The 23,029-nt window shown below is 47.3% G+C and overlaps 1 protein-coding gene across 1 annotated transcript in view; it reads right to left on the reverse strand.

Annotated features, from left to right (window-relative positions):
* LOC135394585 (FRAS1-related extracellular matrix protein 2-like) overlaps positions 1–23,029 on the reverse strand; it is a 263,630-nt gene that overhangs the window by 197,047 nt on the left and 43,554 nt on the right. Inside the window, exon 3 of the mRNA XM_064625401.1 lies at positions 5,313–5,358. Within this exon, the coding sequence (XP_064481471.1) occupies positions 5,313–5,358 (46 nt within the window). The remainder of the gene's footprint in view (positions 1–5,312; positions 5,359–23,029) is intronic.

Raw genomic sequence — 23,029 nt, forward strand, 5'->3', positions numbered from 1 at the left:
ACGTCGGGTGCATTGGGCGCCGCAGCTCGCACACTACGAGCCGCCCGCCGCCTCGGGTCCGGCTCCTGCACTCCTTGGCCTCGGCGCCCGACCTTTCCGCAAACCTCGGCCCTCCTCGCCAGCCTTGTCATCCGCCACGGGGGGGAGCCCTGTAGCAGCAGCGTCATAATCATCACCAGCACCGCCATCGGTTACGCGCAGCACTGCGCGTGACCCGAGCTTTCGTTTTCGGTTCATCGCCATTAACCGTCATTAAAACCCATCAACCTCAGTAGAGCCTGGTCGCCTCATTTCTCGCTCTACAGACTGTTCTACCCAAATGCCACGACCTGTTCTAGAGAGGAGAGGCCGTTGGTACCAGTGGCTTTATCCTCGCTCTTTCCCTGTGCTCTTTAATTCCCTACAAATACGAACACCAAGCCTCATGGATACGGAGCTCTTAAGTAGGATATGACCTACGCGAAACGGAGAGGCAAATACTTCGTGCTCAGTGGAGTTGTGTCAGCAAGAAGCCGTTCAGTCTGGCTGCAATTATCGATCCTTGTCATAAAGCAGCGGAACACTGTAGGGGATTATTTATGGAGCTGCTGACGACCACAACTCTGTTCCAGATGCTTTATTCCCACGGCGCGGTTTCTGCTATTATCTGTTCTGTTATTTTGCCATCCTTATGCTTTTTTTAATTTCGTGTTAGCGCCGCGAAGCGACTGTGGCTATGCGCGGCGTACAGACGTGGACAGACGGACAAAGGACAGCAGGAAGGAATGGGGGACAGAGGGGTTAGTGTGCGTCCTGGGCCGACTTCAGGGGGAAGTGTGCCGACATTAGCCAGGAATGACTGCCGGAAAACCACAGACAGCACAACCGGTGAGGGGATTCGAACCCGCGTCACCTCCCAGTCATGGCGTGGAAGGCGATCATCGTAACCACTATGCCACGGGAGCTGGTCATCCTTATGCGTATGCCACTTTAAAGGAGCTATGAGATGGCATTTAACATAGCTCGAAACCCTGCCTCATCTGTCAAGCTGTCCACCAGGAGTCACCATGCAAAATATTTCCGCTCTGCGGTGTATTTTAACTGCGCAATCGAATTCACAAAAACAGTCGGAGAAAGCCAGACGCGGACGGCCGACACGATCCTCGCGTGACGTGGAAAAGGCCCTCACCCTTTTTCTCTTCGTTTATCTCAGCTCACTTCCTTCTCAGCTCACGCCCGGCTTATACATGTTTGAGCTGCGCGTCCCCTGCACGTCACGTATGACGTGGAGACGGATCACGTTACGTCAGACGTCATCGCGGTGCGTAATGCGATCTTTTTACAAGGAGAGGATTTTTGAAAGGTGTGCGGAACAGGGGCCTCGCGCTCGCGCTGTATAGGTCACCTGCGATCATCGTTCTTTCGCAGGAGCTAATTTTATTCGTTGCAGAACACACTGCAGCGAAAAACGAAAAAAAGACAATAACTTTTGGGGTCACCTCACTGCTCCTTTAAAGGAGCATGGAGATGAACAAAAAAAGGGAGGTGACCCCCAAAATATTTTTTTTTTGTTTTTCACTGCACCGTCTCCTGCAACGAATAGAATGAGCTCCTGCGAAAGAACGATGAGCGCAGGTGCCCTATAGAGCACGCGCAAGGCTCTGTTCCGCACATCTTTAAAAAAGCTCTCCACATGCAAAGAGCGCGTCGGCGAACGAGAAGACGTCGTGACGTATCACGGGCTCCGGCATGTGACGAGTGACGTCCAACGGCACAGGTCAAGCATGTATAAGCGGCGCGTGTGCCGAGAAGAAAAAAAAAGACAAATGGAAAAGGCACTGAGCAGTTTCTACTTCACGCGGGGCTCGTGTCTCGCGTCCGCTACTTCCGACTGTCTTTTGTAAATTGTATTGCACAGTGACAATACGCCGCAGAGGGAAAATATTTTGCATGGCGACCCCTGGAGGACAGTTTCGCAGATGAAGCAGGGTTTCGAGCCATGCCAAATGCCACTTCCACGCTCCTTTAAAGAATCCCTAGGTGGGCAAAATCAATCCGCAGACTGACAACTGTGATGTCGCCCACGGTTGTCTTGCGACGTACATAAAGTCACGAATTGTCATTATACGCGTACAGGAGGTATAAGAATCTTAAAACGAGCACGTACGTTGAAATACATCCATCGCTGAATGCAAATGCGCCGAAAATGAAATCGCGCGCCTAGCGCATGACCTCCGCCGTCGGAGGCTCATTTGGCCTGCAAAGCGGTTGATCTGGACAGCAGATCAGGTTATCTCCATCGCTCCAATCACGTGGCCTTCTGACGGAGAATGAACTTTGTCCTCCTTTTGCTCCTGATCCTCGCAGTTTCGGTTTCGGTTCATTTGCCGATGGGTCTGATTTAGTATTTTCGCTTGTTTTCGCTACCAGTTTAGATATACCTTGCACCCGCTGCACTCTTTCGCGCTCATGCCCCGCCCTGCAACGCCGTCATTTTGACGTTGCGCGCCATCAACCATTCAAAATGCAGGACGCATATATATTGATTATTATATTGAGTATTATATATTGAATATTACATATTGATATATTGATTGATTTTGTTTAATATCATGTAGTGATGTCAAGTGTAGACATATTTACACTTGTCAATCCCAAGGTAGCCAGGTCAAAAGGTACCAAAAGCCCACAATATTCCATTTCGTGTGCGCACTATGTTTTCAGCGCTGTATTGCTCCGCGAGGTCACAACGATGTTCCCACAAACCGGTTCTTCCCGCACGGTGCCGCTTGTGTCAATGACGCCCGTCATTGGCTAGGAGTCCGAAATGCCCTCCATGTCCAGTGACTGGAATGCAGCTTTGCTATACGTGCGAGACGTGTGACGTAGGTGCTCTCCAAGTAGGAAGGAGAAACTCACGCGGATTATGCTCTTTGAATGGCATTGTTAGTAAATAATTTCATAATTGGATATCGTGAGCCACGTTCTTTCATAGACCGTAATAATTGGAAAATATTTTTGGATCTGTTTAGTGCCCCTTTAAGTAATGAATTTTAGGTAATTTGTCAGTTACAGATTCTCTTCGACAGGGTGTCCGCCTGGCCATATAACTGCAAAGCCCAGGGAAAGATAGCGGAATCCTTTTCGTTGCCGTTACCACCTCCATTGCTGGACCATATTTGTTTCGGTTTCGGTTACCACCATTGTTGGTTTCGTTTCCGTTACGTTTTCGTTTCGGTTTTCGGTACTGTACCACCTTCCACTTTTTGTTGTTTTTCCTTCTTCTTCTTTTTTTTTTTTTTGAAGCTTTGAGACTATCACAAAACTTAATACATCTATACGTATATATTCTGAAGTATATTTTGAGGACTATAGGGATACGTGCACACAAGAGACATTTATTCAAAAATATACGTTTGTGGTTTCTTTGAACAGCTAATATGAATATGGTTTCCACGAATGTTATTCACGCTTGCAACTTGCAAGTCACCGTAAGCGTATAAGAGCAATGATCTCTACAAGGGCACCGATGATTATGTTTATGACCTCTGGCGAAGAAGCATTCCCCGTGACCCACTCTTGCACACAGTTGACCCTGAGCTCAAATTTCGAATGCCACCAGGACTGCCTCGGCCACTTGCATCCATCATCTACAGGATACGCCTCAATGTTCCCTCGCCGAGTTGTAGCGAATGCGTCATCGTATATGACGCTGCACACGTCATTCAAGACTGCACTAAATAGTAAATATAGAGACCATCGCCGCATCTGAGAATCGTCGCTGGCCCACCTGGATAACCGCCTTTTCAGCACCGAAAAAGTTCTTGGGTGCTGACCTGTGGGTCACCAAGTGCCGGCCATACACGCAGTTACGCTATGTTTGAAATTATGTGACCTTCTCGACATCCTCTGAAGTCCCCGTGTTTCTCGGCTGCTGTCTTAAGGACAGAGTACATTGTGCAGTTCGTTGAGGGTCATCGGTGTATTTAGTCTATACGGTCACTTGAACTATAACCTCATTTAGTAGACTCGTTCATTAGTTGGACCCTGCTTGTTCTTTTTTATGTCTCCTGGTCATGCTGTGGTTATTTTTTCTACTTTCTTTTCTGTTCATGTGCTCTGGGGTAGCCGTAGCCTGACCCGACTTTATTGGGTGTCACATATCCATATTTCTATTTTTCTTTTCAATGAATCAATGAATCAGCACTATGCTCCATCTATTTATTGTATACCATACACTTGTATGCTCAGTTTGATAGTTCATTTTACTTTTGGCTGCTGCTGCTGCTGATGAAGATAGAAGAAAAAAATGGAGATGTGAGCCCGCTCACTGCGGGACAAGCTACTCCAGGTCTAGTAAAGAAGAAAAGAGAAAAGAAAAAACGTCTAAAAAGGCGAGAGCTCTGCTATGCTCTTAACGAAGGTGATGAGTCAGCGCTGTGCACCCTGACGATGAATTGCAAGCTCCTAAGTTAATTTTAGTTCGCTTCATTTCTGCTTTATTTCATAAATTTGTCTACATGATACAGTGAAGGACTGTAATAATTCGGGTCCTGTAGTACCCTATGATATAGACGATTTCAGAAATTGCATGGCTGACCCGCCAGAGAGCGCCGTGTTGCGAATGCCCCACTGCACCTTGGGATTTAGTTTTCATGGGTCAGACAGAAGAAGAAGAGCGCAAACGGTTTCGGTTTTCCCTCCTTCCTTCGAGCAACAGGCAGGCAAGCACGAATGCAAACCATTTCCCACGACGCAGTGCGCGATGCGCGTGACTTGGGCGACGGAGGGCCCCCGTGCGGAGCACAAGAGCAATATCTGAAACCGCCTATTGCCGTAAATTATTTTCATTCCCGCTTATGTTTCAGGTAGCCCGAGTGTGCGACATCGGCTTCTGTTACCATTACCTGCCATATTTCCGCTATAATACCGTTTCTGTTACGTTTCTCCGGCAAAACAGCATTCATTCTGCTCTCATAGCTGTTTAAAAGAAAAAAAGCTCTGTTGCGGATAAAAAATACACCCTGTCTTTCTTGTTTGTTTGTCGTCTTTGTTAATAAGTTACGTTGTTCCTAAGGATATTGTATCAGGATGGAATAACACGGCCGCGAATGAAACAATGGGCTGCTCTACGGGCGCTATGGGCTGCTATGGGAAACTATGGGCGCTATGAGACATAGCCCATGGCAGCATGGCATAGCATGAGGCATAACCCATGGGTTGCATCGCCCCTGGCGATGAATCTCCCTAGCCATCATCTTGTAATAAAGTTGTTGTTGTTTGGGCTGCTCGTCGTGCTACTGCTGGATACAATTAACAGAAACGTTACTTACCTGACCGTATTCCTTCTCCACTGAAGCCCTAATCTTTGTGAAGTTTCTGGAAAATGAAACATATAAACAATGTATCGATAGACTCCTGCACTGGGCAAGCGGGACGCAAACACACACACAGATACAGAAAAGAAAAAAGAAACACACACACACAAAAAAAAACACGGGAAGCGAGTTATACTTGGTAATAATCTAGATTCTAGAGTATACAAGCGACCACGCAGGATTAAAGGAGCTATGAAGTGTACCAAGCGAGCACGCCGACTGTGTCGGCTCCAAACGGCGATTCCAACGTGTTGTCTGTGACACCTTTTGTATAGGTAAATTTGATAGGTGCGTATCTTCAGCAGATAGCACGCTCTTAGCCAACCATCTTCTCGAATGACAACGTTCTCGGCCATGATTTGTTGATAACGAGAGGCGGATCCTATTATGTATCTATTATGCACGGCTACAAAATAGGCTACGCCTCCCGTTTAAAACAAATCAGGGACGAGAACGTTGTTATTCGGGATGATGGTTGGCTAGGAGCGTGCCATGTAGTGAAGTTCATCTTGAGCACATCCTACTGCATTGCTGTGCATATGCTGCGGTGCGGGAGAAATACCTTGGCCATTGCAGGAACTGTATGGTGGATGATGTCCACATCCCAAAGGTTCTTTCACGGAAAGACACTCCAAAATTCGCTGCCTCGTCTACTTTCTCCAGGAATCTGGCCTTGCTCAAATATAAGTACTGTTCGGACTTCTCAGCAACTCTGCAGTGACAGCCCTAAATCTTAAATTTCCGCCGTCATCATTCCTTCATCTGTTATCACACTATATTGCCACGAATCATCTTCGAGAAACTTCCAGGGCAGGCACGAAACGGTACATCTCATCCCGGCGCGTGCTGAAGAAGAAGCAAGAAGCTTCCAGACACATCGCCTGCTCTCTGGCAAACGTACGCGCTGTTTCTAGACTTTTCGGCGCGACGCTTAAATGCTTGTGCACTCCAGGCTGGAGCATTCTTTCTTTGGACTCAATTGTGTTCAGAGAGCTATCACTCTTGTGCTTTTGCTACCAAATAGTTTAATGAACCGTTTGCTGTATATTCGACGACTCGCCGGCCCATTTCGCTTCGTGACAATATCATCTCATCCTGTTTACAGTCGTGACGCAGCCCACATACGTGAGGCCAACAACGGCAAGCCGGTTCGTCACCACCACCATCATCTTGAAGAAGGTAAAGCAGAACGTTATGTGTACCTCCGCGTTGGCTTCTGATTGGGTGCTACAATTCTTCAGATGACGTAACGATGGATAGAGGACGGCGGTGCGTCTATACCCGCCCGAATACGGAAGAGAGTGCGTTTTTGTATTAACGCTGCACAAGTTATGAAGGAGAAGAATTGAACAATAATTTGTAAATGGAATTCCGAAGCGTAGAAGAACAATATTACATCTATTAAACCCGTAACTAAATACATGCAGATAGGAGTTCTTACCTCCTTTAAAGTCATCAAAATAGAATGAAAGAACTCTCTGCGTTTATTGTTTCCATTCCTCGTGCTGGCAACATCAGTCTATATATTATATCAATAAGTTGGGGCTATTATAAGGACGTCATGTCACATCGATTCAGGTGTTTCATGAGCAGAAGGAAGTACATGTCTAACGTCTCTGTCTCTGAGCGTATACAAGTACCGAAGCACACCTCTTTTCAGAGAACCCACAAAGGTTAAAGGTGAAACAGGTACTTTAAAAGAACAAGGACGTGCCATTTTCGGTAGGTCCGAACCCTGCTTCAAGTAGCACATAAGTCATTTCTAACACGCTGTTTTCTTTCTATAAAACTGTTCAATAGGCCAACAAAATGCACCATGAGAAATAATTCACCCCACAAAGTCATAATTGTCGCAGAAATTACATTTAAAGGACGCCGCAAAAAGCGACCGTGCGCAGCGGTGGTGGAGAGCAGTACCAGCCTGCGACCTCGCAGTGACGCTACACCGTCCGCGCTTGCTTATTGGTTCAGGATATCGTCTGCGAGTCAGCTGTTCAGGGCTCTGAAGAAGCATTGCACACGGGGAAACTCCCGCGGGACAATCATCCATGCCCCACCGTCACCCTTTCAATCCCTAATCCCCACCCCGAGGGAACTTAGCGACTACAAAAGAAGAGAGCCCTGAAGGCTGAACCGCATGGCACGAAAAACTATCCGAAAACTGCACGAACCGAAATCGGGACTGAACTTTTTTCTGTACCGAACTGTAAGCCGAAGTTCGGCCGAAAACTTCTGACCCTGGGGCACATCGCCTTTCAACCATCCAGCTCAATGAGATAATCCCTGTATTCATAGGTGTAGAAGTCGCACACACGGCGACAGTCGACCCGATTGCTACGTCATTGTTGCTATGGTTCTACTTCCGGCTGAATAGCCATTGGATGCTTTCTACTTTTTCGGTTGGCGTCACTTCCCATTTCGAAGGAGAAATCTGGCATGGCCAGATCCTGCCGAATGCGGCCCGCAATAGGCGATTTCAGATATCGCCCTTGTGCTCCGCACGGGGGCCCTCCGTCGCCCAAGTCACGCGCATCGCGCAATGCGTCGTGGGAAATGGTTTACATTCGTGCTCCTCTGCCTGTTGCTCGAAGGTGCGGGAGGTGAAGGAGAGAGAAAACCGAAACCGTCTGCGCTCTTCTTCTTCTCTCTGACTCATGAAAACTAAATCCCAAGGTGCAGCGGGGCTTTCGCAACAGGGCGCTTCCTGGTGGGCCATCCATGCAATTTCTGAAATCGTCTATTCTGTCCTCCGAAAAAAGTTCGCTCCCGAATTCGGTTCGCAAAGAATTCGGACGCTTTTCGGGGTTTCAGTACATTTTGAAAGGCTCCGATGGTTGACTTGATAGCCGTGACCTGCGGACTCCAACTGAGCTTCTCGTCAATGGTGACGCCCAAGAAGCGATGCGTCTTGACATGAGGGATGGTGTGGTCGCGAAGTTTAAACTCGATTTTCCTACGGCGTCTTCTGTTGATGTCCATGGCCTCTGGGACTTATTCTCTTGCGTAGTTCCGAAGCGAGAACGAAGAATTGCACAGGGTGCGCAGAATCAGCGAGATCTCCCGCGCGCTACAATTGAGCCACACCCTTAAAATCGGACTGCATAGCACGCTCGTATCCAACCATCGGCCCGAATGACATCGTTCTCTGTTGTGAATAATTTTTCCTACACACTCAGCAGGTATATTACTAGTCCAACTGTTGGCAATACGATTACCAGTATGTGTGGCTGGTCTTCCGCTCCGATGCTAATACAGGTATATTACCAGGAATTGTTACCAGGCCTGTAACAATGACGTGACTTCAATTACTGCTTCCCGCATTTTCGACGACGACGACGAAGCTGAGCTGCGGTGAGTGATTCTGTCCTTGTCCTGATTTTCTGTAAAAATCTATATATCTCTGTGTGTTTTCCTTTGTGTGATTCTATTGTTGATGATGGGCTAGTGTCATTCTTTTGGCGTGTGTGTGCCATGGCCAGCCGGCCGCTCGATTTTCGCGTAACACTGCCATCGGCAGTGTCAAGCGTTGGGTCAGGTGACATTGGCATGGAGGCAGAGGCGTCAGCTGTTGTCTCAGAGGAAGCAACATGCGTGTAATGGTAGTTTTTGTGAAGTTTTATTTCGAATTATGGCACTTTCTGTGGCTACGCTGAATTGTAGGGGGTTTTCTCGCTGTACAAAGCAATTTTCAGTATTACGGTGGGCTTCTAGTCATTCCATTGATATTCTTTTGCTGCAAGAAACTCATTTTCTTTCAGCAAGGGCTGTCAGGAATTTAGAAGCGAACCATAATGTTAGGGTGCTTTTTAGTCATGGCTCACCTCGTCGGACAGGGGTTGGCATTATAATTTTTCCATCCTGTCGCGGCGTGGTAAAGTGGTTTGATCGCGATTGGGATGGTCGCGTTATTTCGGTTAAGTTGTAGCGGCATCGCCATTACCATTCCCGCGCACCAATAACCTAGGCGCGCGGGTAATAAAAACCTTTGCATCGGCCAGCTCGGGCTCTAGTTCGACTGGCCTGGCTCGCACGGCAACCTGTGTCTAGTCTACCTCTTTCTCCGACATTGGTGACCCGAACGTTCCTTTCTGGAACGACGCTACTTTCCCTTTTCCGTCGGCGATGCATCAAGGCGACCCACCTCCGTCGTCGTCTAGCACAGGTTCCCTACAGCCCAACTCTGACGGACAACAGCACCATGTACACTCTTAACTCCGTACCCTTTAGTAAAGGGTAAAAAATCGCAATATTTTACCCTCTATTTCAGAAGCTACCAGGTACCCTCTGAGCGACCCCTTTTATAAAAGTTACAAGGAAACCCACTAATTACAGGTTACGGCCTTCAATCCAGCACCTGCCCGTAAAGGGTACGCCAACGCGCGGCTTTTTATACAGGATGTTCATTTTTATTCGCAACAGATTAGCGCTCATTTGGCAGGTGGGTTATGTGAATTTTTGCTAATTAATCGGTCCGTAGTTACAGACACATGCGTCAGGAAATGTCGGAGATGTTTGTAACTACGGATGGGTTAATTTGCGAAAATTAACGTAACCCACCTGTCAAATGAGCGCTGGTGTGATGCGAATAAAAACAAACACCCCGTGCGTGGGATATGGACAGACATTTACAGAACACACCAAGGTACCAAAATGAACCCGCAGAAAAGGAGATCTTGAACATATCTATATTACAAAAACAGAAGTCTGTCGACACATTGTGCACAAGTGCGATTCTGATGTGAGGAGAAACCATGGTCACTTTACCATGTATGTGGAAAAAAGATCTTCTAAGTGAGAAGCAATGCATAAAAGTGCGAGGAAGCTAGCGAGTCAAAACAACTGACCTATGTTTGCTAAGCTGAACACACCCAACGAAATGGAGAATTGCAGCAGAAAAAAATTTATTCCACATTCGTGTTGCAGAGGCGAGCGCAAATGGCAATACAGTATTACATAAAACGCACACAACCTTGAGGAATATGAGTGTACAGTAACGCATGAGACACTACATTACTGCGTTATCAGCGTTGGAGGCGCTCTGGGACGAGTTTGTGAGGTACTGCATTGCGCTGGTGACGGTATATGTGAACCTGCATGTGGGATCCTGGGAACAAAAGTTTGGGCAATGAGAGTAACAATTACGGAACCATTCAAATCGGTACAAAGCACAGGGTACAAAGCAGCATAAATGCAGGAAGGCGTTCACTCCGCGATTGAGTCTTAGAATATCGTAAGAATACAACGAGTAGGAAGCTGCGAATTATATATCTTGATGCATATATCCGCAGCTCGCAAAATGCACGCCGGTGTATTGACTTGGCGACCAAGTAAGAGCAGAAAAGTAGCAAGCGTAAGTGGCGTTCATATGCAGGACCGCAAAACGCTTGCCATAATCGCAACAAACATGCGCTAAGAGCTCTTGCTATCAAAATAACGCACGTACCTAGCGCAAAACGTACACTTACCCAGTGTATGAAGTGTGTGAATTAGGGCTGCGGTGGTGACGTTCGTTTTCGGTTATATATTCTTTGCAATCTTCGCACTCACTACACTTTCCCCTGAGAACACCGAAAATATCCTTGTTTGCTAGAGACATCTAGCTTTTCCGTTGTTCCTGACGATACTATGATAAACGTGAGGAAAACCACTGATTAAAACAGATTACACTTGTTAACGGACGGACGACGAGCGTTAAGCGTTTCAAGGCAACCGCTCTCTGTGTGGATAGAGATAGACCAGGCTCGGCTACGCAGCGAAATCGGAAATCTTGGTGGTTGCGGCATTGACAATGGTTTTCCACCCTTTAGAAAGAAACATACTATCAGTATTTCAGACTGCGAACTTATAATCTGTGTTCATACAGCATTGATAACATGTAGTTGACGTATAGGTGACGCTGAAACAGATAAAAAATAACAGCGTAGATTCGCAACTGTCGTCTCGAATGGGAGGCTGAAACGCGGCATTATGCTGAAAAATAGAAGGAAAACAAACGATAAGAACATCAACGATAAGAAACTAACAAAGAAATTATCGTTGGAGATTTCGCTTAGAAGTTACAGTGCCGGAGTAGAGGGTACATTTATAAGTTACAACAAGCTGTTTTTGTTTTTTCCGGGATGTAACTTCTATTCGTGTTGTAAAGACATGACCTTGGTCGCTTTTAACCTCTAAATATACGTTACAGTGGTGTAACCTATAAGAAATCTCGAAATCTACGTCTATATAGAAGTTACATGTTTCTAAAAGTTACAATAAAAGGTACGGGTTTAAGAGTGTAGGAGCCATCGCCGTTAAACTTCCAGCCTACTGGGATCGCAATCCAGCTATCTGGTTCGCCCAGGCGGACGCCCAGTTCCATCTGGCCGGTGTGACTGCTCAGACCACTCGTTTCTATCATGTCATCTCCGCCCTGTCTCCCGCGGCCGCCGAGGAAGTACAAGATCTGATAATCTCTCCCCCAACGCAGAACGCGTATGACCAACTCAAGTCTGCCCTGCTGAAGCGTACGTCCGTCTCCGACCGTGACCGTCTGAGGCAGCTCTTATCGGCGGAAGAGCTCGGTGACAGGCGGCCTACCCAGCTCTTGCGCCGCATGAAGCAGCTCTTGGGAGATGACGCTCCGCAGGCCGGCGACAAATTCTTGCGTCAGTTGTTCATGCAGCGCTTACCCAATAACGTGCAGATGGTCTTGGCAGCAGCCGCGAATCTTCCCATCGACGAGCTCGCCACCCTCGCGGATGCTGTCATGGAGGTTGCCTCATCTCCTTCTCTTTCCGTTCTCGAGCAACCGGCTACCCAGACTAGAGGGCGAGCGGTTCCCCCAGCCATTCCGCCCATCCCAGAAGCTTGTCCTTCGATTTCCCAACCCACTCCAGCCACCGAAGCTATACTCCAGCAGGTTAATAGCCTGACGCAATTGGTTGCGACGCTGGTTGCTCGCCCACGATCCCCGAGCCCCCGTCGCCCCGTCGTTCCGCAGAGGTTCCCCGTCGCCACGGCGATCGCGATCTCGTTCTGCGAATCAGGATGGCCTCTGTTGGTACCACCATCGCTTCGGTGCCGAAGCCCACCACTGCTTGCTCCCATGTTCTTGGACGGGAAACCCGCCGGCCCCCCACTAATGGCGGCAAGTGGATTCGGCCTCGGCGACAGCCGCCTCTTTCGTATCGTAGACCGTGTATCTGGCTTAAGGCTCCTGGTCGATACGGGCGCCGAGGTCAGCGTCATCCCCGCCGGTGCGCGCTATTCCCGTTCCCGACAACCTTGCTCCACACTCAAGGCCGCCAACGGTTCCATTATCCCGGTTTATAGCCAGCAGTCGCTCACTCTCAACATTGGGCTCAGAAGAGACTTCCGATAGCTTTTCCTGCTTGCAGACGTCACACAAGCCATCCTCGGATCCGACTTTTTAAATCACTTCAAGTTGCTGGTTGACGTTCACGGGAAGCGTCTGATCGACAGGACTACTTCCTTGTCAGTGCACGGACTACGTCTATCGACTCCACCGTTGCGTGTCTTGGCCTGTGCCGTGCCTGAATCACCAGCTGAATCACCCTTCGCCGCCATACTGAAGGAATTCCCGGCACTCACCCAGCCACCTGACTGGACCAGGCCTGTGCAGCACGACGTGGTCCACCACATCACCACCCAATATCGGGAATGGCGTCACACTTAGCAGACGACACCGTCAGCGTCTTTTCCTGTCGTTTGCTACGGAATATCTTGTGGCTGTGTGCGGGGGCGGGGGGGCTTTTCCCCGCGGTTAGCAGCATACGCGTGACGAGCGTGACGCTCGCGCTCACGTGACAGCAGAAAGCTGTGACGTTTTTCGCATGTTCCACTGCAGTATTCCGGGGAATGTCGCTCATGTGAATACACGGTAATTGTCACAAAAAGGCGTACACGTCGCGATTTTCACAAATCAGGAGTAACAGCTTGATCAATATGTGCACTCGTTCATCTTCAGCGTGTTATGTGGTGAAGTTCTGTTTTAAGAGTGCAGGATCGTTGTCAGTGTCAATATTGTTTTTTCTTGATTCCGTGCTAGCACCGCGAAGCAACTGTGGCTATGAGCGGCGTACAGATATGGACACATGGAGAGAGGACAGCAAGACAGAGTGGGAAACGGGGGGGGGGTTAGCGTGCGTTCTGAGGGTCGACTTCAGGGGGAACTGTGCCGACATTCGTCTGGGAAATCTGCCGAAAAAAAGAAAAATAGGGAAATCCTCAGACACCACAGCCGGTGGTAGGATTCGAACCAACCATCTCCCAGTCCTCAGTCCTAGCCGCCGCAGCAACAACAAACAAAAAAAACAAAAAAAAAGAGAGAGAGAAAGAATTTAGCGGCTGTCCACGACTTCTTTAAACGGCGAAGACGAAGCGGTTCAAACGGCGCTTATCCACGAGTGCATATCATCTTAATGCCTTTGACGCTAGATGGCGCAACGAACCGTCATTACGACGTCTTTCGAAGCTTACCCAGCCAAGAGCACGCCATCCCAGCACTTTCCATTTATCAGCAGTTCTTGAGTAAAACAGAGCTGGGTACGTCTGGTCCTTTCAATATCAGAAGCTGTACGCCTGGGAAGAATATCATCGTTCTATCCCTTTTAATTTCTCCCTTCTTTTCTTGTGTCGAGTGCTCATGACAACGACCACGATGTCATTCACCCATAACGTAAAAGCGCTTGCGAACTGATGTAAAATTCTTCATGCCACGACAATCCATCACATAAACCTGCCGCGGTTCGAAACTTGGATAAGCTGCTTTAGGAACAAGATCGTTGATTCATGGTTGTTATGAGCACGAGCGCGGCCCACACAGTATTATAAACATGCAAAACACTGCGGAACTTTGTCATTGCAGTGCACAGAATAGTATGAAATATATTTCTTTGATGCAATAAACAGAGAATTAAATAAAATATAACAAAATCACAAAAATAGACCAGGGACAGCAGTCCCACCTGACGTTTCTATGTTGAGCATGCATTTCTTACAGCACATCAAGGATACACGTCCAAATAGTACAATGGAACTGATGTGACAGTTGTGAGATGCTGCAATAGTAATCTGGCAGGAGCAGATTGTTACACTTCGCCTTTCGGTGGAAAAGTAGAAAAATATTATAAATGCCGAGAAACAATCGCTGAAGGAGTTTTCAAGGCATACAATGGAGTACTTCAGTGGCTCCCACACAAAAGGCAAGGTTTGCTGGTGTATTGGCATTCCTGCCGACGTCTCATTTCCTCTCCTGCCTTCCTTTGAACACCTCTCTAAGGAAAACAGGATGTCTATGGTCTGTAAGCAATCTTTTGACTTGCTCTGGTTATGTGCATGGTTTATAGAATTTTGTTAGAAGAATGTCAATATGGAAGTTTATACTTCATGTAAATGTCCTTTAAAGGAGCATTAAAGTGGTATCGAACATGGCCAAAAACTGCTGTCATCTTGTAACGCAGTTTGTGAAAAGCATTCCCTCAAAATATTTCTGTCCAAAGTTGTTTCATTACGGTGCAATTAATTTGGAAAGTCGCTGCATCGGTGACAGGCGGGAGCGCTCCAACTGCAGACCACACCCACTCTACTGTGACGTTGGTGGTAGAGAGCCCCTCATTCGTTCGTAGGAAAAACCGTCTGCTACGAGCTGTTTCTTGTTGACTTATTGATTTATATCACGTTTTCGAGAAATAAACAACAACAAAGCATATACGTATGCTGCCTGAGAAAATAAGATTACGATCACAAGAATAATATATCCATGGCTTCTGTGCAATCTCAGAATTCACAGTAGCAGAAAGCAAGCGATGGCGGCGATATTGTGCCGCCACCTGGTAGCCACTGAACCAACTGCGCGGTGAAAACGATCGGACAGGCTGCACGCTGTCGAGAAGCACGGGGTTTTCGCTGTACAAACGCAGTTAATTTCGGGCTGCACCACTCGTTCTTCCCGTGGTGTCTGCGGTCCCAAAAAATCGTGGTTGTGTCGTGGACAGCCTTCAAACCCTCCGTTTCGGATATCACGTAGCCGGAGAACGCATGGTGTCTCCGAAGCGGTAGCAGAAGCTCAGGCCTGCGCGATGTTGCCCACCTCGATCATGTGAGGGTCCATGGTCCAGGTCCAATGAGGAGCGTCCTGACCACTTTCGTCACATAGTGACGCGCGTGGTGGCGCTCATCACGTGCCTATCGTGAAGGCGAAGGATAGTGTTTCGCGCACGGGAGGTTCGGAGAGCTATTGCAGGCGTCCCAATTTCGCTAGGTTGCACTAATTGTGGGAAAACCGTTTTCGGCCGCCTAACATTCCATACTGACCAAAAACAGAAACACAGTTGTGGGCCTCTAGACTGCTCCTTTAAATGGATAGTTTACTCCGTAAGCTACGTAATCGAAAGAAATGTACGCGACAGGAGCAGTTGACTCCTAGCAACTCTCCTGTAAGACGCTTCCCTCGAGACCGTTGTATTTCCAAAGTTGTCTGTATCTTGCCGTGAGAACTTAGAGCGCGGGCAGAATACAGGGAGAAAACTATGGAGAGCCTCTCATCAGCTCGTGTAACGTTGCATGACGTACATCTGGGATGGTCACGTGGGAGCGAAGATACCAGCCAATATGATGGCGCGAGGCCTCTGCCTGGCTTCACCCGGCCAGGCGGTGGGTGGGGACGCCCTCGTAACGTCACAGTGTCGTCACATGCAGAGGTGGGCACCCTCACGATATTTGAGGTGAGGTGAGGGCCACTTTTTCTGGTGATGTTTGAGGTGCGGTGAGGTGAGGAAAATCTTCAAAAAAATTTTGAGGTGAGGTGAGGTGAGGAAAATTTTCAATTTTTCTAGGTGAAGTGAGGAAAAATTTCAAAAAAATTTGGAGGTGAGGTGAGAGAAACTTTATGAACGCGCACTTGATGAAAACTTTTTCCGTGCGTACACAGGATATCTTTCCTTCTTTATGCAGCTTCTGTCTCTCACCTGGGCGGGGACTGTCCTCCTCTCTCGCCGGTGATACGCGCAACTTTTAAGCCCGAATACCATAACAAGCGACACGCGGCAGATACACGCGAGAAGCGACAAAATCGACGTCACTGCCGCCACACGAGCGTCAAAAAAGCTTTGTCGCCGGCTGAATATCTCTGCATCTACTCCCAGTAGATATTTGTAGCATGTCGCTGAGTTCGTTGCCTGTTGCTTGACAAAACCAGCTAGATTGGGCGGCGTGAAACAAGAACTGAACGCGTGGGCAAGGGAAAGGGTGAAGAGGGCAACCAACAAAAGTAGCAGACGAAGAAGTGGGCGGGGCGTTGGGAACTTCAACCGCAGCGCCACTGCGTTATGGCGAATATTACATAGCACCTTCATTACAAGTTCTCCTCGTTTTGACGAATGAAATACTATTTTTGGTATATTTATGGCAATTTACAACTTTGCTCGAATAAAATAAGCATTGCTTCTCCAAAAACATCATTTCTCGGCGACGAAATGTCGCTGCTCAAATGGACCAGGAAGTCGCGCCATGACCAGACGCGACAGCGACAAATTCTGCAGCGCGTCGCATGTCGCTTGTTATGGGGTCCGCGCTTTACGGGTATAACAATCGTTCCACGAAGCGTTTTCTGTGACTGATCAGGCCAAATCTGCCAGCAAAAAAAAAAAAAAAAAAAAAAAGAAAAGAAAGAAAAGGAAACGTTACATTCACTAAGCAATTTAACGAGTTCATTGGCAGTCACTCAAAGCCAACGCGACTTTAATGATGAAGGTTCTTCAATCCCTGCGAACGTCACATCGAATACACAAATAGCTTGAAAAAATTGAGGTGAGGTGAGGAAAATTTCGAAAAAAAATTGAGGTGAGGTGAGATGAGGAAACATTTCAAAACATCTTTTGAGGTGAGGTGAGGAAAAATTTTCTCCCAGAAAATTGAGGTGAGGGCGAGGCTCGCGAGGACAAACGCCCACCACTGGTCACATGGCGTCTCACATACGTCTGTATGCGCGGGAATTTCGAATCTCGTGGATTCCACCAGCTCCGGTGGCGCAGCGGTAACGCGTGCGCTTGGAGACTGGGAGGTCCGCGGTTCGAATCCGCGGGCCGGCTGTGCCGTCTGGGGTTTTTCCTGGGTTTCCCTCAGATGTGTAATAGGCGTATGCCGGCACAGTTCCCCTGAAGTCGGCCCATGGACGCAGCTATCCTCCCCCCACTTCACCCTTTCCTCTCCTCCTCTCCACCACCTTTCCCTTCCCGAGAAACATGCCGCCTAATCAGGCAGGCAGACCTCTCGGGTTCTTCCCAACGACACTCCTCCTCCTCCTCCTCCTCCTCCTCCCTCGTGGATTCCAGAGCTTCGTGATGCCGATGCTAAATTATACTGCACACACATCACGCAAAGTAACGCAGAATCCTACGACTCAATGTTGCCCGTACACCATCGCTTCTCTTCAAAATGGGCCAGTTATAAGTTCCCCAAACTGCACTGTTTGTGGCGTGGAAGCTGCCATCCCACACCAGCTCTTGTATTGTCAGCAACACCTTCCCCATAAGGACACCCTCCGTTGCCGTTTGCTCCAGATTGGCTGTAACGACTTTTCTTTGACCGCTCTCCTTGGTCTCGTCCAACACCCCAACCAGCGGGCTGTCACTGCCGCTCTCCTCTTGTTTCCTCAGAGCCTCAGAACTCATGAACTGCATATCTGACATTGTTGTAGTGTTACTTTCCTTTCTTTTTCTTTTTTTCCGTTTTCTTTTTTTTGGGAATTACAAGCCGGCTGTTTGCCTGGCTAACCTTTCCTTTCTTTTTTTTCTTTATAAATATCACTCCCCTACCAAATGCATAAGGAGAAATCTCATCATATTTTCAATAATCTGCTAATCTCATCTAAGAGAGTTTCTGAAAACGGACTGAGTCTATTTACTTCATGCAAGCCTTCGCACACGTCGATCCAGTCCGTCTTTCGTCACCCATTATTACACAAACTCGAAACGTCGATAGACCTATCCCATGAATCTGTCCAGGAAGCAGTAATAACAAAGACGCAGAATAAGCAGAGCTTGCACGTACATAACCGTTTCTCAAATCCCGGTGGTCAAGGCTCGGAGGAGCAAATGCGGGTTCACATTTCCAACAACAACAGCAATAGATGCTGCTGCACATTTCCAAGAGAACATGAATCCCTCTACATAACGCACTTTTTGCCGCCTACTCCTAGGTACTGTTGGGGACACGGTTGTCTAAAATCTCCAGCCCGTGGCCGAGCATTCCCCTATCGGCGATGTCGCGCACGAAGGAACTATACCATTACAGTCTTCGAGGTAAGGCCACGCAGCGCCGCCTGTCGGGAGAGAGTACCATCGCATTCTCAGCGTCGTCTGCTAGGGAGAGCAGTTCAGCGCGGTCTACCCTGGTGGAGGGTATTGGTATAGTTCCTTCATGCGCGACATGGCCGCTAGGATATCGCTCCGCCACGGGCTGGAGATTTTAGACAACCGTGTCCCCAGCAGTACGTGTACTACCATCCATTTTGCTATCTTCCTGTCACTCAGTGTTGCGCACAAAGATGACGAAGGGCTGAGAAAGTAGACCAGCAAAAATAAAAGGGAAAAAACAAGCAAGCAGCTTTCTGCTGATCATGAGAGATCAAGATAGAGCACGACAGAGCACGAAAATGTGATGTTCGAATTACGTGATATAATAATAATAATAAGGCACGAAAGAGCGGGAAAAGAGGATATTCTAATTTGCATTCCACGTTTACGACACCTTCCTCGTCACATTTTCTTGACGGTCCCAATGCTTACACTTTCAACATTCACAGAAGCCTGTCGTCAGACCTCGATACTTTAAATTCTTCAAGCACGGCCAAGCCTGCCGTCAAGTTTCTTACGCCTACTGTAATCAAAATCAAAAGAGCACATTAACAAGAAATCACACCCTGACTCCGTTCGAGCTTTCTGTCTCGAAGCCTTCCTTTAAACAATTTTTCTATGTGAGCCACGTCCAGCAACTAATGGTTCATGTACTTTATCTTACGAATGATTTCCTCTTTGCTCTCCTCTCTATAGCACAGACGTAGGCGTGGGTTTCAACGCGATATCCCCTTCTGGCCCCCGCCATCTGCGTTCCTTCTCACGGCACCATTTTCCCCTATATTTCCTATCAGCACACAGAGATCGCAACGGTACCTGCATCGTGATGAACTGTGTAGAGACGCGTAAAAGGGGATCCGGCAAAAACTTTCTCGCAGTTTATGGCGGTGTTATTACGTGAAGAACTCCCGCATGCCATGTGTGAGCGAAGCGCACGTGGGGAGACCTACGTTCAAAGGGAATGGAAAGCAACAAAGGTCATCAAAAGGAATGACCTCTGTGTTGTATTATCCGTACGGTTCAGTTGTAATGTTTTTCGACGGAAGTATTTTGACGTAGAATTGTGTCTTCTTTGCGGTGCGTATCGGGTGTCGTGACCGAAGAGTCCGCGTCACGCAATTGGAAGTAACTTAAAACGCTAATAATTTCAAAACTATTCGAGACAGTGCAACCAGTAAGGAGGCACTGTATAGATAACAGATGAGAGTTCCAAGTGATAATGGCCGCCTCATCCGCAATGGCGCGAGGGATGGGGGATATGTTGCGTGTCCTCAGTCGCCCAACACGTAGAGTGCCTAGGAATCAAACGATTCGGCTTAACGAGCCCCAACCGTTCATGTACCGGGTGTTTCGTTTACGTGCCCCACTTGAAAAAAAAAAAAAAAAAGATAGAGAGAGAGAGGAAGAGAGAGAGAACGGCGCATCGTACTGGAACGAGATCGTCTGCATAATGTTACCAGCCTTGCAATATATTCAGCATATTTTTTTTGTTTCAGCTATTCTTGTTAATTAATTAATGAATTAAAATTAATTAAAACCTTTTAATTAGTGGGATTAGACAAAAGAGTTCAATAGTGAGGTTGTGGAACCTGACATGAGGTGACGCATGCCAATGGATAGTTACTGTTAGGCGTTATTTTTTTTCCCGTGTCCAAAAAACGTGCGCGGACTTCCAAAAATACCACGTGACCTTTCTCTGCCCCGCGAAAGGTGCGTCTGGTCGTAGCGGTCTCTTCGAATTAAGAAACAAAAAATATGCTAAACATCTTGCAAGGCTGGTAACATTAACCAGACTGTCTCACTCCAGTGCAAGGCGCCGTTTTTTTTTTTTTCTTCAATTTTTTTAAAGGTGGGGGTCAACTGAAACGAAACAACCTTGTACACTGTATGACACAACAAGTTAGCATTTGAAAGTCATATACATGAAACAGTGCGCCCTAAACAATGTCGGCATCTATGAGACGAAAATACGATGCAAATTAAAGAGAAACGTGTCCTACAGGAAAGAGCAGAGTCTAACGAATGTGAAAAAGTGCCACTCACTGCTGCAGAGCGTTCTAGACTGGAGGCCCCTCGCGCTAATAGCAACATTACATCACGTTACCAGGGACATCCACGTCTGGCCTTACAGCTCCAAAACGAATCAAAATAACTTCAAATCTTGGATTTTTTTTTTTTTTCGGGGATGCACTTGTTGACTTACTTTCCTTTCGTTTTGCTTACGCATTTAATCCATTCATCACTTACGGCGCATTCATGTTTTTATTATGGTTTGGTGAATGTGCAGCCTCCGAAAATGCATTCGCAGCTCAGGGGCAAAATAAGAGTAAGTTCGTCTTTATGTTAGCCAACTAACGCGCTTTGTTCGCAGCTTGACTCTCTACAAGTGTGTGTTTCGTCGGTCGGAGAGTGCTGTGTATTTCTAAAGCGTATAATAAACTTATACCCCCTGACACACGGGAAGTCTAGACCTCCTTTCAAGTAGGGATCCTATACAACTTTGAAGGACTCCTTATTGAATGGAGTTGCGAATCTCCTGTAACTGTTTCTCTCAGCAGACACCGTCAGAAATGTGGCGCTGGCAGTTCAGGGCAGTCAGAGCCGTATATTAAAAGGGAGTCTGGCCATTAATGGGTCATGCCTATACCTGAAGCTCCACCCATTTTTTCAGCTTTCCGACCAATGAAGTCTTGAAATATGGGGCGCTATCAATCAGCCTATCCTCACTATTTGCCCCCCCTATCCAACATGGGCAGCGCCATTTTGGGTGGCAAGAGGATCGGATGGGATTGAAATGGATACCTCACGCAATATGCAAAACTAGTGGATTTTTGGTGCAAATTTGATGTGCGCCACCAAGGGAGCGTAAGGCACATCGGGAGTTGTCGTCTGCTTCCGTCGTTGTACCACTGCCGGCAGAACCACCTGCTGGGACAGATTCTGTCGTCGGTATGCTTTTTAAACAAATCTACATGAATAGTTTGAATATAAAAGGCAAGAGTGTTTATATCCATGAAATCCAGCAATAAAAATATAAAATTATAGAGCACAGCGCCGTTTTTGTTATGGTTTCGTTGTGATCGCCGCGATCGCCGTGTTCACTAGGCCTAACACGTCGACAAAACGTATTATTTTCAGTTAGATATCAGTGGATGAGCATAAGATGAAACTGATTTCCGAGAAACTTATATTAGGATGTACATTTGCAGCGTAAAATCAGGTTAATGTGTGAAAATTTTTTGTAACGAAATCCCCGCTTCACAGGGTTTGTTTTCGTCGCCATTTTGGGTGGCAGTATGGTGTCATGGCGACCCCCTTGGTAAAAAGCAAACCAATCAGAGGAGCGAAACTGTGATTGACAGGCCGAGCCTCTTTTTGTGACTCCTCCCAATGGCCGGACTCCCTTTTAATATACGGCTCTGAGGGCAGTGACAGAGCAATACAACACATTTTCGAGCAGGAAATTTTATGTTGCTAAATAGGGTGTCCCAGAAAACGTGCCGTTGAATTCTAATAAAAAAAACTACGCCACCTAGAATCATGCGGTCAACGGCATTTGTTCTTACTAGGTTTTTGCCACCTCCTGGTGTGCATGTCATGTAACCTAAGTTTAATTATGTAAATTTTTGGGAACTAAACTGAGAAATTGGCCAAGTAGAGGTCACTTTTTTACCCCACCAGCACGAAGGGCGTACCGAATTTACTCAAATTCATGATAATTGACAGTGATGTTCAGGACCTATCCTATCGGGAAAACTAGCCGAACATCATGCTTCTCGGGGCACTTCAGTATAACGCGCCAGGACGTTTTGAGCGCAATCGCTGCCAGTGCGACGAAAGGAGGCTTGAAACCCAGCCCACAGAGTGATAGTAGAAAAAGTGACAGTTCCTGAAATTGGGAGAGGGTAGGTATGGTCCCAGCCGAAGCCGGACGCGATAAGCTATGTCTGTGTTATCTCTTTCTATCATGCCGGTATGGGCTGGGTTTCCAACCTCTTTTCGACGGGCTAACAATTATTTCGCTGAAAAATCCGTTGCGCGCTATCCTCTGCAAGCCCCGCAGAGCATGATTTTCGGCTATTTTTTCCAGTACGATAGCTCCTCAATATGTCTGTCAATTATCATGAATTTGAGTAAATTCGGCACGTCTTTACGTTTGTGGGGTAAAAAAGTGATCTTTACTTGGCAAATTTCAGAGTTCAGATCGCAAAAATTTACATAATTGAACTTAGGTTACACGACATGCACATCAGGAGGTGGCAAACATCTACTAAGAACAAATGCCGTTGACCGCATGATTCTACGTGGCGTAGT

Source organism: Ornithodoros turicata, chromosome 5 (genome assembly GCF_037126465.1).
Source record: "Ornithodoros turicata isolate Travis chromosome 5, ASM3712646v1, whole genome shotgun sequence".
Taxonomy (NCBI): Eukaryota; Metazoa; Arthropoda; class Arachnida; order Ixodida; family Argasidae; genus Ornithodoros; species Ornithodoros turicata.